This window comes from Phocoena sinus, chromosome 3 (genome assembly GCF_008692025.1).
Source record: "Phocoena sinus isolate mPhoSin1 chromosome 3, mPhoSin1.pri, whole genome shotgun sequence".
Lineage (NCBI taxonomy): Eukaryota > Metazoa > Chordata > Mammalia > Artiodactyla > Phocoenidae > Phocoena > Phocoena sinus.
Window position 1 is genome coordinate 171873188 of NC_045765.1, and position 16478 is coordinate 171889665.

General features: G+C 44.9%; 1 protein-coding gene across 1 annotated transcript in view; it reads right to left on the bottom strand.

The window, feature by feature from the left end:
• Positions 1-548: 548 nt before the first annotated feature.
• The window catches only part of LOC116751148 (basic proline-rich protein-like), a gene marked incomplete at its 5' end in the record, with an annotated part of 76662 nt that continues 60732 nt past the window's right edge, over positions 549-16478 (bottom strand). Inside the window, 2 exon segments of the mRNA XM_032626582.1 lie at positions 549-691; positions 852-927. Coding sequence (XP_032482473.1) covers positions 549-691; positions 852-927 — 219 coding nt within the window.

Here is a 16478-nt window from a genome sequence, read left to right on the forward strand (position 1 = left end):
ACTTAAGCTGTTTCACCACCATTGAATGTCACATCAGATGTGAATAGCAGAGTCACTGTTCACAAAATCTCCTGCAGGCAGCGTCCACCTGATTCCAAGTGAGCTCAGTGGGGCGTTACACATTAACGGGAGTCACACTTTCAAATCCCAGCCAAACTATACGTGTAAGAGCAAAAATAGGCTATTTCTCATAAGATTAAAAAAATTCAGGGGAAAAGGGGTGGAGGGATAAATTAGGAGTTTGGGATTAACATATATACACTACTATGTATAAAACAGATAAACAACAAGGACCTACTATATAACACAGGGAACTCTATCTGATACTTTGTAATAACCTATAATGGAAACGAATATATATATATATACACAACCAAGACCCACTGAATCAGGACTTGTGCATGCGGGGCCCAGGAGTTTCTGTGTGTGCCCCTGTGTGCACGTGTATGTGGCTGTGTGTGTGTGTCTGCGTGCTCTATGTATATGCATGCGTGTGCCTGTGTGTATTTTTCCACGTGACTAATGACAGAGAGAAGGGCTGAGCCTTTCTAAGAGGTCACGGGCCGCGGAGGCTGTTCGCGGATCCGTGCGCACGTGGGAGCGAGACCCTGCGGTCGGGGGTTCCCGTCTCCTCTGATGCCCGTGGTGCCGCCTTCCCCGAAGGGCAGCATCTGCAGCTCAGGGGCCTCTCCTGGAGGGAGCTGAGCACGTGGGGCCTCTGGGGACACCCTCCAGACTTTCTGACAATGTGGGGCAGAGCCCATTGGTCTGGCTTGTGGGTCTCAGGCCCCCAGCCCCAGGGCTGAGTCGCCTGCACCCCGGTGATCCGCTGGGCTTGCCCCCTCCCTCACTCATCCGGGGAAGGGACATGGGACGTGGCGGTTTTTGCACCTGCCTGTTGGGCTCCACCTCCAGCACCTCGTGCACCTGAGGATCATTTTGTCAGCTGACAGGTGAGGGGCTCAGGGTTCCAGGCGGCGAGTGCAGGGCTGAGACACCCAGCAGCACTGGTCCCATGGGGGGAATATGTTCCACTGGGACCTCTTGCATCCCCTCCCCAAGCCTAGGCCCCCACCTGTCTGCTCTCCTCCACACCACCTGGGCTGGGAGGTGGCCCGCAAAGGCGTGTCCACACCCAGCCCCGACCTGTGAGTGTGACCTTGTGTGGGAAAAGGGTCTTTGCAGACGAGATTTAGTTTGGGGTCTTGAGATGAGATAAACCCAGTGACACACGTCCTTGTAAGAGACCCTCGGAGAGGACCCAAGAGGAGGGGGCAGAGGTGGACAATGGGCCCCTGGAGCCGCCAGGGGCTGGAAGAGGCCGTGGACTCCTGCCCGAAGCCTCTGGAGGGAGCCCAGCCCTGAGACACCTCGCCTTTGGCCTCTGGCTCCAGGGCTGTAAGCAGACCCGCTCCTGTTGTTCTGAGCCAGGTCACTGGGGTCACGTGTTACCGCGGCCGCAGGAAACCCATTGGCTGCTGACCACCAGCAGATGCCATGCCAGGCAAGGACCCAATTCCCGGTTCATAGATGGCTGTCTTCTCTGTGTCTTCACAGGGCAGAAGCGGGAAGGGGCTCTCTGGGGCTCTGTCCTCAAGGCACGAATCCCCTCATGGGGGCCACACCCTCATGGTCTCATCGCTTCCAAATACCATCATGCTGGGGGAGACACCAATATTTAGATCACAGCAGTGACTGTCTGCCCTTGAGCAGGTGGGAGCTGACTCTCCTGAGCTGGAGATTTTTACTTAGAAGAGGCTGAGTGTTTACAGGTCCTGTGGTTGACAATCCATGAACAAGGAGCCATGGAGGCAAAGGGTCTGCCAGGAGCTTCCTCAATTATCAACCTCTGCACCAACCCCTGTTCCCTTTCCTTCTGTCCATGTGGTGTCTTTCCCCTGTGACAGCCGACACATCCACCTGGGAGGTGAACCCAGGGTCCCCACGCTCCGTGACCCAGACACATCTCAGTGGGACACAGTGGGCAGTGACCACCTGGGTGGACAGACCTCTGATGCCAGGAGCCCCCAGGCATGACTTGTCACTCAGGACAACTGTGCACAGTCAATCATGGGCACATACTTTAAGCTGTCTTTTCTAGTAGGAGGGCTGGATTTGGCCAGTCTCTCCACACGTTCTTCTACGGCCCTGGTATTTGCTGTCAATTGCCCATCAGTGGAGAGTGGACAGTGGACAGACAATAAGTCTGGGATCCAGCCAAGCCAACCATTGGCCTCACTGGACTAGAGCTTACAAACTTCTCCTTGTTAGAAATAGTCATCAGACTGGGTGTGCATCCCAGCTCACTAGTTGTTAGCACCAAAGTTAATGCTAGGGAAAGTCACTAGGTGTGCATCACAGCTCTACCACTTCGGAGCACCTGCTGGCCCCAGGGTGCCACATCTCCACCTACTAAGGCACAAAGACATCCCTGCAGGGGGGGAAGTCTCTGCCCAGGTGTGGAAGCTACTGCCCAACTTGCTGGAAAAATATCTAATGGACATTGCTCTGAAAACAAGGGTTTGTGAAACAGTGGAGCCCATGTGCAGCCCCCATACCACAGAGCCATAGAGAAAGAGGCAGGGACCCACAGTTGGGAGCCTGGCAAAGCTCAATGCTTCACATACCATGCGGGGCAGTTGGGTTCTGCTGGAGTGCACAGACGGTAGTCCCTGGAATTCCGAAATTAAGGGCAGGGAGAAATGGTCCTATAAACCCCACTCCTTCCAAAAGTGTTTGTACATCTATGGATGTGTGTGTGTATGCATTGTGTGTTGTTTGCCTGCAGATATGCCTTGATAAGAGATACTGTGTTGGATGGACAAAAAGTGCCTGACCCTAGAGATACATTTTTGTGCCTTTGCGAATACATGTGAACTCTGAATTCCAAAAGTAATCATTAAACATTGAAAATATAACAGCTTCCCTGGTGGCGCAGTGGTTGAGAGTCCGCCTGCTGATGCAGGGAACGCGGGTTCGTGCCCCGGTCCGGGAAGATCCCACATGCCACGGAGCGGCTGGGCCCGTGAGCCATGGCCACTGAGCCTGCGCGTCTGGAGCCTGTTGCTCCGCAACGGGAGAGGCCACGGCAGTGAGAGGCCCACGTACTGCAAAAAAAAAAAAAAATTAAAGAAAATATGATTAAACTTAATAAAACAGAACTTGGAATACATTTATGATTTCTTTAAACAAACAGACAAGGCTTCATGTGTCTTACTGATATTAAATAGGGAGGCCCCACCGAGCTCTGTACATACATGCGAACAGGCTCAAAGGCGGCCCTAGTGATGCTCAGTTCTGGCGTCCTGCCCTTGTATAATCCCCTCCCCTTGACCTGCCCAGCAACCTGGTGAGAGTGTCAGGATGCTGCTTCTGCTGTACATTATGTCTTGGAAGACTCTTGGGCTGGTGCACAGACTTGCTCTGGGGTCTCGTCCCCTCACAGGCTTTGAAGACGCCACTTGGGAAGCCGAAGTGGCAAGGAAGCCGAGGGTGACATCTAGTTGCTGAGGCAGCCTCTGCCCAACAACCAGAGAGAAGTTGGGGCCCCCATGTCTAGAATGCTGCAGAAATGGATTCTGCCAACTACCTGAGCTGGCTTGCTAACAGCCCCCTTCCCCAGTCCAGCCTCCAGACCAGCCCTGGCCCACCTTGGTCACAGCCTGCAGAGGACCCGCCAGCTGCTCCCGGACTCCTGACCCATGTCATCTGTGAGGTATTAAAAGCATGCTGTTTAAGCCACTAGATTTCTAGTAATTTTTCATGCAGCAATAGGCAATGGATATGCTGTTATGATTTTTAAAACTTGGGAAAAACTGGATCATTAAAGAAATTCTGACTTAAATCCTCATAGAAATTGAAAACCTGCTGGCCTCACGAGTGTATCTGTTTTGGAAATCAAAAATTTCAAATATTCACTTTCTAATAGAAAACTATTCGTTCTCATCAGTGCTGTATATTTCTCATGGGGCTCTGAAGTAGCCTTAAAAACCATACTTATACTGATTACAATTCATGCAAACATATGCTTTCTTCTGTTATATTTGTGAAATGTATGCAGAGCACATTTTATTTCTAAATTAACTGCACAGTTCTGCACTAAAGAAAATGAACTTGAATATTTGAATGTAGTCATTCTTACACAATTATGGATGGATGGAAAGAAAGGAAGGAAAGGAAGGAGGAAGAAAAAGAAAGAAGGAAGGAAAGAGAAAAAGAAAGGGGGAGGGAGAGAGGGGAGAAGGAGGGAAAAAAAAAGAGACATCTTCTCCCCTAGAGCAATCAAGAACTTAAACATCAGTGTGTACGGAAAATTGTTGACGGCACAGCAGAAAGGAACGCAACACTTAATATTTTTAAGTCACTAATTCTCCTCCATTTGAAGTTCAAGAATGGCATGCCTAGAGATTTTCAGCAAAGCATGTAAGCACTTAAGAACAATCGTTGTGCTCCGTGGTTTATTTGTATGTGTCTCTACCTTCTGCTGGCATTATCTAATATGAAGACTAAATTGAGGAAAACCAACTAAATTAAAGCTAATCAGAGCTTCATCGTGGCCCCAGCCTCAGCAGACAATATTGCAGTGCTCCATGCAATTAAATTCTTCAGTTATTCTAAGTGTTACCATGCTAATTTAAAAGGCTAGAATTATTAGAAAATGTATAAAGAATCATAGCTCAGTTATAGCATTTTATTTATGTGATTTCACGTTAAATTATTTAAGGTGTGGAAATTATGACGTTATATCAGTATGTGACTTCAGCCTGTCCCACTGGGAAAGTCAGCCAGGCTGACAGGAAAATTGGTCCCAATTTTATCCTCCCAGGAGGATAATCTCACAGCTTGAAGGACGGCCTCCGTGGCTCCCTGTTGGGGAACTCGTCAAGTGCTTGTGGGGCTGTCCCCGTACCGCAGGGGCTGGGGAGGCTCTGCCCCGAGGGGGCACACTGCTCTTTGTTTGGTATCTCCATGTTTTGCAGACCCTCCTTAATTATGAGAAATATAAGAAGGAGAGAGGAGGTTGAGAAGGGTGTGCCCAAGGCTCTGGAAGGCTGCACCCATACGGCCGGAGGGAGCCTTGAGAAACACCCTGCGACCCCTCAAGGCCGCCATCAATGAGACTTCGTTGTCTGTAGAAAAGATAGATCAAGAACGGTTGGGCTCTTTTAATATATGGGAGATTTTCCATCAAATTCACAGCCTTTTATATCTTTACTTTTCCTGTTCCTCAATCTTCTCCTTTTCTGAAACACCTTCCCCCGACTCAGCTCCCATCCCTCCTTCCTTCCCCCTTCCTTCCTTCTTTCCTTCCTCTTTTCCTTCCTTCCTTTCCTTCCTTCCTACTTCCTTCCTTCCTTCCTTCCGTTCCCTCCCTCCCTCCCTCCTTCCCTCCTCCTTCCTTCCTTCCTTCCTTCCCTCCCTCCCTCCTTCCTTCCTCCTTTCCCTTCCTTCCTTCCTTCCTCCTTCCTTCTTCCTTCCTTCTTTCCTTCCTTCCCTTCTGTTCCTTCCTTCCCTCCGCCCTCCTTCCTTCCTTCTTCCTTCTCCCCCCTTTCTTTCTTTTTTTCTAATGGAAGTGTAGTTGGATTTACAATGTTGTGTTTATGTTCAACTTTACAGCAAAGTTGATTCACTTATACATATTTACTCTTTTTTCAGATTCTTTTCCATTATAGGTTATACAAGATACTGAGTTTCCTGTGCTATACAGTAGGTCCTTGTTGTTTGTCTATTTTATACATAGTAGTTATATATCTGTTAATCCCAAATCCCCAATTTAACCCTCCCACTCTTTGCCCTTTGGTAACAGTACGTTTGTTTTCCATGTCTGTGAGTTTGTTCTGTTTTGTAAATAAGTTCATTTGTATCATTATTTTAGAATCCACATATGAGTCCTCTCACATGATATTTGTCTTTCATCGTCTGAATTTCTTTCACTTAGTATGATAATACCTAACTTTCATCCATGTTGATGCAAATGGCCATTTTTCTTATCCTATTTTTAATATTCTTTTGATTTATTTATTTTATAACATCTTTATTGAAGTATAATGCTTTACAATGGTGTGTTAGTTTCTGCTGTATAACTAAAGTGTAATCAGCTATACATATACATATCTCTCTATCTTGTGTCTCTGTCCCCACCCCTCCCCTACCCCACCCCTCTAGGTGGTCACAAAGCACTGAGCTGATCTCCTCTTGTGTATGTGGCTGCTTCCCACTAGCTATCTATTTTACATTTTGGTAGTGTATATATGTCCATGCCACTCTCTCACTTCGTCCAGCTTACCACTTCCCCCTCCCCATATCCTCAAGTCCTGTCCTGCCCCCTAGGTCTTCAGAACGTTTTTTTTTTTTTTAGATTCCATATATATGTGTTAGCATACGGTATTTGTTTTTCTCTTTCTGACTTACTTCCACTCTGTATGACAGACTCTAAATCCATCTACCTCACTACAAATACTCGATTATTGTTTATTTTTATGGCTGAGTAATGTTCCATTGTATATATGTGCACATCTTCTTTATCCATTCATCTGTTGATGGACATTTAGGTTACTTCCACTTCCTGGCTATTGTAAATAGAGCTGCGATGAACATTGGGGAACATGTATCTTTTTGAATTAGAGTTTTCTTCTGATATATGCCCAGGAGTGGATGCTGGGTTCATATGGTAGTTCTAATTTTTAGTTTTTTAAGGAAATTCCTTACTGTTCTCCATTATGGTTGTATCAAGTTACATTCCCACTAACAGGTGTTAGGAGCATTCCCTTTTCTCCACACCCTCTCCAGCATTTACTGTTTGTAGATTTTCTTTCTTTTCTCTTTCTTTTTTTCTTCTTCTCTTTCTTTCTTTCTTTCTTTTCTCTTTCTTTCTCCTTCTATTTCCTTTCTTTCTCTTTCTTTCTTTCTTCCTTCCTCCTTCCTTTCTCTCTTTTCTTTTTTCTTTTTTTTTTTTTTTTAACATCTTTATTGGGGTATAATTGCTTTAAAATGGTGTGTGTTAGTTTCTGATTTATAACAAAGTGAATCAGCTATACATATACATGTGCTCCCATGTGTCTTCCCTCTTGCGTCTCCCTCCCTCCCACTCTCCCCCTCCCACCCCTCCAGGCTGTCCCAAAGCCCCGAGCTTATATCCCTGTGCCTTGCGGCTGCTTCCCCCTAGCTATCTACCTTAATACGTTTGTTAGTGTGTATATGTCCATGACTCTCTCTCCCCCTGTCAAAACTCACCCTTCCCCCTCCCCATATCCTCAAGTCCCATTCTCCAGTAGGTCTGCGCCTCTATTCCTGTCTTATCCCTAGGTTCTTCATGACATTTTTTCCCCTAAATCCATATATATGTGTTAGCATACGGTATTTGTCTTTGTCTTTCTGACTTACTTCACTCTGTATGACAGACTCTAGGTCTATCCATCTCATTACAAATATCTCAATTTCATTTCTTTTTAAGGCTGAGTAATATTCCATTGTGTATACGTGCCACATCTTCTTTATCCATTCGTCCGATGATGGGCGCTTAGGTTCTTTCCATCTCCGGGCTATTGTAAATAGAGCTGCAATGAACATTTTGGTACATGACTCTTTTTGAATTTTGGTTTTCTCAGGGTATATGCCCAGTAGTGGGATTGCTGGGTCATATGGTAATTCTATTTGTAGTTTTTTAAGGAACCTCCATACTGTTCTCCATAGTGGCTGAACCAATTCACATTCCCACCAGCAGTGCAAGAGTGTCCCCTTTTCTCCACACCCTCTCCAGCATTTATTGTTTCTAGATTTTTTGATGATGGCCATTCTGACTGGTGTGAGATGATATCTCATTGTAGTTTTGATTTGCATTTCTCTAATGATTAATGATGTTGAGCATTCTTTCATGTGTTTGTTGGCATTCTGTATATCTTCTTTGGAGAAATGTCTGTTTAGGTCTTCTGCCCATTTTTGGATGGGGTTGTTTGTTTTTTTGTTATTGAGCTGCATGAGCTGCTTGTAAATTTTGGAGATTAATCCTTTGTCAGTTGCTTCATTTGCAAATGTTTTCTCCCATTCTGAGGGTTGTCTTTTGGTCTTGGTTATGGTTTCCTTTGCTGTGCAAAAGCTTTGAAGTTTCATTAGGTCCCATTTGTTTATTTTTGTTTTTATTTCCATTACTCTAGGAGGTGGGTCAGAAAGGATCTTGCTGTGATTTATGTCATAGAGTGTTCTTCCTATGTTTTCCTCTAAGAGTTTGATAGTTTCTGGCCTTACATTTAGGTCTTTAATCCATTTTGAGCTTATTTTTGTGTATGGTGTTAGGGAGTGATCTAATCTCATACTTTTACATGTACCTGTCCAGTTTTCCCAGCACCATTTATTGAAGAGGCTGTCCTTTCTCCACTGTACATTCCTGCCTCCTTTATCAAAGATAAGGTGTCCATATGTGCATGGGTTTATCTCTGGGCTTTCTATCCTGTTCCACTGATCTATCTTTCTGTTTTTGTGCCAGTACCATACTGTCTTGATTACTGTTGCTTTGTAGTATAGTCTGAAGTCAGGAGCCTGATTCCTCCAGCTCCTTTTTTCGTTCTCAAGATTGCTTTGGCTATTCGGGGTCTTTTGTGTTTCCATACAAATTGCGAAATTTTTTGTTCTAGTTCTGTGAAAAATGCCAGTGGTAGTTTGATAGGGATTGCATTGAATCTGTAGATTGCTTTGGGTAGTAGAGTCATTTTCACAATGTTGATTCTTCCCATCCAAGAACATGGTATATCTCTCCATCTATTTGTATCATCTTTAATTTCTTTCATCAGTGTCTTATAATTTTCTGCATACAGGTCTTTCGTATCCTTAGGTAGGTTTATTCCTAGATATTTTATTCTTTTTGTTGCAATGGTAAATGGGAGTGTTTTCTTGATTTCACTTTCAGATTTTTCATCATTAGTATATAGGAATGCCAGAGATTTCTGTGCATTAATTTTGTATCCTGCTACTTTACCAAATTCATTGATTAGCTCTAGTAGTTTTCTGGTAGCATCTTTAGGATTCTCTATGTATAGTATCATGTCATCTGCAAACAGTGACAGCTTTACTTCTTCTTTTTCCGATGTGGATTCCTTTTATTTCCTTTTCTCTCTGATTGCTGTGGCTAAAACTTCCAAAACTATGTTGAATAAGAGTGGTGAGAGTGGGCAACCTTGTCTTGTTCCTGATCTTAGTGGAAATGCTTTCAGTTTTTCACCATTGAGGATGATGTTTGCTGTGGGCTTGTCATATATGGCCTTTATTATGTTGAGGTAAAAGTTCCCTCTATGCCTACTTTCTGGAGGGTTTTTATCATAAATGGGTGTTGAATTTTGTCGAAAGCTTTCTCTGCATCTATTGAGATGATCATATGGTTTTTCTCCTTCAATTTGTTAATATGGTTTATCACATTGATAGATTTGCGTATATTGAAGAATCCTTGCATTCCTGGAATAAACCCCACTTGATCATGGTGTATGATCCTTTTAATGTGCTGTTGGATTCTGTTTGCTAGTATTTTGTTGAGGATTTTTGCATCTATGTTCATCAGTGATATTGGCCTGTAGTTTTCTTTCTTTGTGACATCCTTGTCTGGTTTTGGTATCAAGGTGATGGTGGCTTCGTAGAAGGAATTTGGGAGTGTTCCTCCCTCTGCTATATTTTGGAAGAGTTCGAGAAGGATAGGTGTTAGCTCTTCTCTAAACGTTTGATAGAATTCACCTGTGAAGCCATCTGGTCCTGGGCTTTTGTTTGTTGGAAGATTTTTAATCACAGTTTCAATTTCAGTGCTTGTGATTGGTCTGTTCATATTTTCTATTTCCTTCCTGATTCAGTCTTGGCAGGTTGTGCATTTCTAAGAATTTGTCCATTTCTTCCAGATTGTCCATTTTATTGGCATAGAGTTGCTTGTAGTAATCTCTCATGATTTTTTTTTATTTCTGCAGTGTCAGTTGTTACTTTCTCCTTTCTCATTTCTAATTCTATTGATTTGAGTCTTCTCCCTTTTTTTTCTTGATGAGTCCTGGCTAGTGGTTTATCTATTTTGTTTATCTTCTCAAAGAACCAGCTTTTAGTTTTATTGATCTTTGCTATCGTTTCCTTCATTTCTTTTTCATTTATTTCTGATCTGATTTTTATGATTTCTTTCCTTCTGCTAGCTTTGGGGCTTTTTGTTCTTCTTTCTCTAATTGCTTGAGGTGCAAGGTTAGGTTGTTTATTCGAGATGTTTCCTGCTTCTTAAGGTGGGCTTGTATTGCTATAAACTTCCCCCTTAGAACTGCTTTTGCTGCATCCCATAGGTTTTGGGTCGTTGTGTCTCCATTGTCATTTGTTTCTAGGTATTTTTTTATTTCCTCTTTGATTTCTTCAGTGATCACTTCATTATTAAGTAGTGTATTGTTTAGCCTCCATGTGTTTGTATATTTTACAGATCTTTTCCTGTAATTGATATCTAGTCTCATGGCGTTGTGGTCAGAAAAGATACTTGATACAATTTCAATATTCTTAAATTTACCAAGGCTTGAATTTGTGACCCAAGATATGATCTATCCTGGAGAATGTTCCATGAGCACTTGAGAAAATGTGTATTCTGTTGTTTTTGGATGGAGTGTCCTATAAATATCAATTAAGTCCATCTTGTTAATGTATCATTTAAAGCTTGTGTTTCCTTATTTATTTTCATTTTGGATGATCTGTCCATGGGTGAAAGTGGGGTGTTAAAGTCCCCTACTATGAATGTGTTACTGTCAATTTCCCCTTTTATGGCTGTTAGTATTTGCCTTACGTATTGAGGTGCTCCTATGTTGGGTGCATAAATATTTACAATTGTTATATCTTCTTCTTGGATCGATCCCTTGATCATTATGTAGTGTCCTTCTTTATCCCTTTTAATAGTCCTTATTTTAAAGTCTATTTTGTCTGATATGAGAATTGCTACTCCAGCTTTCTTTTGGTTTCCATTTGCATGGAATATCTTTTTCCATCCCCTTACTTTCAGTCTGTATGTGTCTCTAGGTCTGAGGTGGGTCTCTTGTAGACAGCATATATAAGGGTCTTGTTTTTGTATCCATTCAGCCAATCTGTGTCTTTTGGTGGGAGCATTTAGTCCATTTACATTAAGGTAATTATCGATATGTATGTTCCTATTCCATTTTCTATATTGTTTTGGGTTCGTTATTATAGGTCGTTTCCTTCTTTGCATTTCTTATCTAGAGAAGTTCCTTTAGCATTTGTTGTAAAGCTGGTTTGGTGGTGCTGAACTCTCTCAGCTTTTGCTTGTCTGTAAAGGTTTTAATTTCTCCATCAAATCTGAATGAGATCCTTGCTGGGTAGAGTAGTCTTGGTTGCAGGTTTTTCTCCTTCATCACTTTCAGTATGTCCTGCCACTCCCTTCTGGCTTGTAGGGTTTCTGCTGAGAGATCAGCTGTTAACCTTATGGGGATTCCCTTGTGTGTTATTTGTTGTTTTTCCCTTGCTGCTTTTAATATGCTTTCTTTGTATTTAATTTTGATAGTTTGATTAATATGTGTCTTGGCGTATTTCTCCTTGTATTTATCCTGTATGGGACTCTCTGTGCTTCCTGGACTTGATTAACTATTTCCTTTCCCATATTAGGGAAGTTTTCAACTATAATCTCTTCAAATATTTTCTCAGTCCCTTTCTTTTTTTCTTCTTCTTCTGGAACCCCTATAATTCGAATGTTGGTGCGTTTAATGTTGTCCCAGAGCTCTCTGAGACTGTCCTCAGTTCTTTTCATTCTTTTTTCTTTATTCTGCTCTGCAGTAGTTATTTCCACTACTTTATCTTCCAGGTCACTTATCCGTTCTTCTGCCTCAGTTATTCTGCTATTGATCCTATCTAGAGTACTTTTAATTTCATTTATTGCGTTGTTCATCGTTGCTTGTTTCATCTTTAGTTCTTGTAGGTCCTTGTTAACTGTTTTCTTGCATTTTGTCCATTCTACTTCCAAGATTTCGGATCATCCTTACTATCATTATTCTGAATTCTTTTTCAGGTAGATTGCCTATTTCCTCTTCATTTGTTAGGTCTGGTGGGTTTTTATCTTGCTCCTTCATCTGCTGTGTGTTTTTCTGTCTTCTCATTTTGCTTATCTTACTGTGTTTGGGGTCTCCTTTTTCAGGCTGCACGTTCGTAGTTCCCGTTGTTTTTGATGTCTGTCTCCAATGGCTAAGGTTGTTTCAGCGGGTTGTGTAGGCTTCCTGGTGGAGGGGACTAGTGCCTGTGTTGTGCTGGATGAGGCTGGATCTTGTCTCTCTAGTGGGCAGGTTCACGTCTGGTGGTGTGTTTTGGGGTGTCTGTGGCCTTGTTATGATTTTAGGCAGCCTCTCTGCTAATGGGTGGGGTTGTGTTCCTGTTTTGCTAGTTGTTTGGCATAGGTTGTCCAGCACTGTGGCTTGCTGGTCGTTGAGTGAAGCTGGGTGCTGGTGTTAAGATGGAGGTCTCTGGGAGATTTCCACCGTTTAATATTATGTGGAGCTGGGAGGTCTCTTGTTGATCAGTGTCCTGAAGTTGGCTCTCCTACCTCAGAGGCAGAGCCCTGCCTCCTGGGCTGGAGCACCAAGAGCCTTTCATCCACACGGCTCAGAATAAAAGGGAGGAAAAGTAGAGAGAATTATTAGAAGTATGAGGAAAGAAAGAAGGAAAGGAGGAAAGGAAGGAAGGAATAAAGAAGCAAAGAAGGAAAGAAAGGAGGGACTGAGGGAGGAAGGAAGGAAGGAAGGAGGGAAAGAAGGAGAAAATGTAGAGAGAATTAGTAGAAGTATGAGGAAAGAAAGAGGGAAAGGAAGGAAAGGAAGGAAGGAAGAAAGAAGCAAGTAGGAAAAAAAAGAAGGAGGGAGGGAGGGAGGGAGGAAGGAAGGAAAGAAGGAGGGAAAGAAGGAGAAAATGTAGAGAGAATTAGTAGAAGTTTGAGGAAAGAGAGAAGGAAAGGAGGAAAGGAAGGAAGGAAGGAGGGAAAGAAGGGGGAGGAAGGAAGGAAAGAAGGAAAGAAAGGAGGGAGGGAGGGAGGAAGGAAGGAAGGTAGGAGGGAAAGAAGGAGAAATGTAGAGAGAAGTAGTATGAGGAAAGAAAGAAGGAAGGAGGAAAGGAAGGAAGGAAGAAAGAAGCAAAGTAGAAGAAAGGGAGGGAGGGGAGAAGGAAGGAAGGAAGGAGGGAAAGAAGGAGAAAATGTAGAGAGAATTAGTAGAAGTTTGAGGAAAGAAAGAAGGAAAGGAGGAAAGGAGGAAAGGAAGGAAGGAAGAAAGAAGCAAAGAAGGAAAGAAAGGAGGGAGGGAGGGAGGGAGGAAGGAAGGAGGGAAAGAAGGAAAAAAGACAGAAAGAAAGAAGATACAGTAAAAATAAAATAAAGTATAATATAGTTATTGTACTAAAAAATATTTAGAAAGAAAGAAAAAAAAAAAGAACAGCTAAGAACCCTAGGACAAATGTTGGAACACAAAGCTATACAGAGAAAATCTTACACAGAAGCATACACATACGTGTTCACAAAAGAGAGGCAAAGGGGGAAAAAATCATAAATCCTGCTCCCGAGAGACCACCTCCTCAACCCTGGGGTGAATTCGCTGTCTAAAAGAGGGAAGGAAGGAAGGAAAGAAAGAAAGAACGAAGGTAAAGTACAATAAAGTTATTACAATTAAAATTAATTATTAAGAAAAAAAAAATTTTTTTTAAAAAAACCATGGACGGATAGAGCCCTAGGACAAATGTTGGATAGCAAAGCTATACAGAGAAAATCTTACACAGAAGCATACACATACACGTTCACAAAGAGAGGCAAAGGGGGAAAAATCATAAATCCTGCTCCCAGAGACCACCCCCTCAACCTGGGGTGATTCGCTGTCTAAAGGAAGGAAGGAAGGGAAGGAAAGAAAGAAAGAAAGAACGAAGGTAAAGTTCAATAAAGTTATTACAATTAAAATTAATTATTAAAAAAAAATTAAAAAAAAAAAAAAAAAAAAACCATGGACGGATAGAGCCCTAGGACAAATGGTGGAAGCAAGAGTATACAGACAAGATCTCACACAGAAGCATACACGCACACATTCACAAAAGAGGAAAAGGGAAAAAAATCACAGATCTCGCTCCTAAATTCCCCCCTCTTCAATTTTGGGATCACTCCCTGTCTATTCAGGTATTCCACAATGCAGGGCACATCAAGTTGATCGTGGAGTTTCAATCCGCGCCTCCGCGGCTGCCAGGGAGAGACCTCCCCCTCTCCTCCCTGCTCTCACAGCTCACAGGAGCTCAGCTTTGTACCCGGCCCTGCCCCCTGCGCGCAGATCGCTGGAGGGCGTCGGTTTTTTTGCTCAGACAGGACGGGGTTAAAGGAGCCGCTGATTCGGGAGCTCCGGCTCACTCAGGCCGGGGGTTTGGGGGATGGGGGAAGGAGGGGCACTGCGTGCGGGGCGGGCCTGCGGCGGCAGGAGGCGGCGTGACGCTGCGGCAGAGGCCGGCGTGACGCTGCACCAGCCTGAGACCCGCCGATGTGCGCACTCCCGGGAAGTTGTCCCTGGACCCCGGGAACCTGGCAGTGGCGGCCTGCACAGGCGCTCCGCGGAAGAGGGGCGCGGAGACGTGACCAGTGCTCGCACACAGCACCCCCTGGTGGCGGCAGCAGCAGCCCCAGCGTCTCCCGCCCGTCCTCTGGGCGTCCGCGGTTTTCAGCCGCAGCTCGCGCCCGTCTCTGGGGCTCGCGCTTCCCGCCGCGGCTCGCGCCCGTCTCGGGGGCTCTCGCGCCCTCAGCCGCGTCTCGCGCCCGTCGCTGGGGTTCGCGCTTTTAGTGGCGGCTCGCGCCCCGTCTCTGGAGTTCCTTTAAGCAGCGCTCTTAACCCCTCTCCTCGCGCACCAGGAAACAAAGAGGAAAGAAAAAGTCTCTTGCCTCTTCGGCCGGTGCAGGCTTTTCCCCGAACTCCCTCCCGGCTAGTCGTGGTGCACTAACCCCTTCAGGCTATGTTCAAGCCGCCAACCCCAGTCCTCTCCCTGAGCTCCGTCCAAAACCGAAAACCCGAGCCTCAGCTCGCAGCCCCGCCCGCCCCGGCGGGTGAGCAGACAAGCCTCTCGGTTGGTGAGTGCTGGTCGGCACCGATCGTCTGTGCAGGAATCTCCCCGCTTTGCCCTCCGCACCCGTCGCTGTGCACTACTACTCCGCGGTCCCGAAAGCTCCCCCCTCTGCCTCCCGCAGTCTCCGCCCGCGGAGGGGCTTCCTAGTGTGTGGAAACTTTTCCTCCTTCACAGCTCCCTCCCACTGGTGCAGGTGCCGTCCTTATTCTTTTGTCTCTGTTTTTTTTTTTTCTTTTGCCCTACCCAGGTACGTGGGGAGTTTCTTGCCTTTTGGGAGCTCTGAGGTCTTCTGCCAGCCTTCAGTAGGTGTTCTGTAGGAGTTGTTCCACGTGTAGATGTATTTCTGGTGTATCCGTGAGGAGGAAGGCGATCTCCACGTCTTACTCTTCCGCCATCTTCCCGCCGACCCTCTAAGCAGCACTCTTAAACCCCTCTCCTCGAGCACCAGGAAACAAAGAGGAAAGCTTCCTTTCTCTTTCTTTCTTTCTTTCTCTCTCTCTCTTTCTTTTCCTTTCTTTCTTTCTTCTCCCTTTCTTCTTTCTTTCTTTCTTTCTTTCTTTCTTTCTTCCTTCCTTCCTTCCTTCCTTTCTCTTCTTTCTTTTCTTTCTTTCTTTCTTCCTCCTTCCTTCCTTCCTTTCTCTCTCTTTCTCTCTTTCCTCTCTCTCTCTCTCTCTCTTTCTTTCTTTCTTTCTTTCTTCCTTTCTCACCTTCTTTCTCAGGGCTCTGGGATGTGACCATCCACTTCCCTTCTCCATCCCTCTTCATTTGGGGTCAAAGGGCTCCTCCAGAGGTCCTGCCCCTCCCTGTTTTTGTTTACAGCAGCATTTTTCCCCCGAGTCAGATTGCAGCACATTTAACCCACATGGCTTCTGCTTCTCAGAAGGCTCATCTGGTTTAACACAGCTCCGTCGCCTGCGATGAGCTCAGGCCTGCAGGATTGGGGCAGGACTACTCCGAGCTCCCTCCAAGCTGTGGCAACACTGGGAATGAGATCATACGTTTCAGGCATGATCTAACAACGATCTCAGTGTGGATAGCAGGTAGTTATGGATTTCACCGTTCACTTCTCTGAGCGGAAAGCGCATGTTCTTGGAGTGCCTAACATGCAGCATTCTTGAACTCGATGGAATATTTGTTCTGAATTATGAACCATCTTTGGCTAAATAAAAATCAATTCTGCCAAGGCCACTTACTAGAGCACCAGGTTGTAAATAATTGCTGTTTGGCCACTGCTCCTGTGTTTTGGCACATCACTATGAGAACATCCAGAAAGTGAACATGGCACTGACCCAGGGCCACCTGGAACAGGCAGGAAAGTAGCAGGAGCAGGGGAGGGAAGGTGGCGAGACAGGCTGGTAGGGTCCCCCTGTGCCCCCCTCGCTGAGCAGAAGCAGCGCATTGGG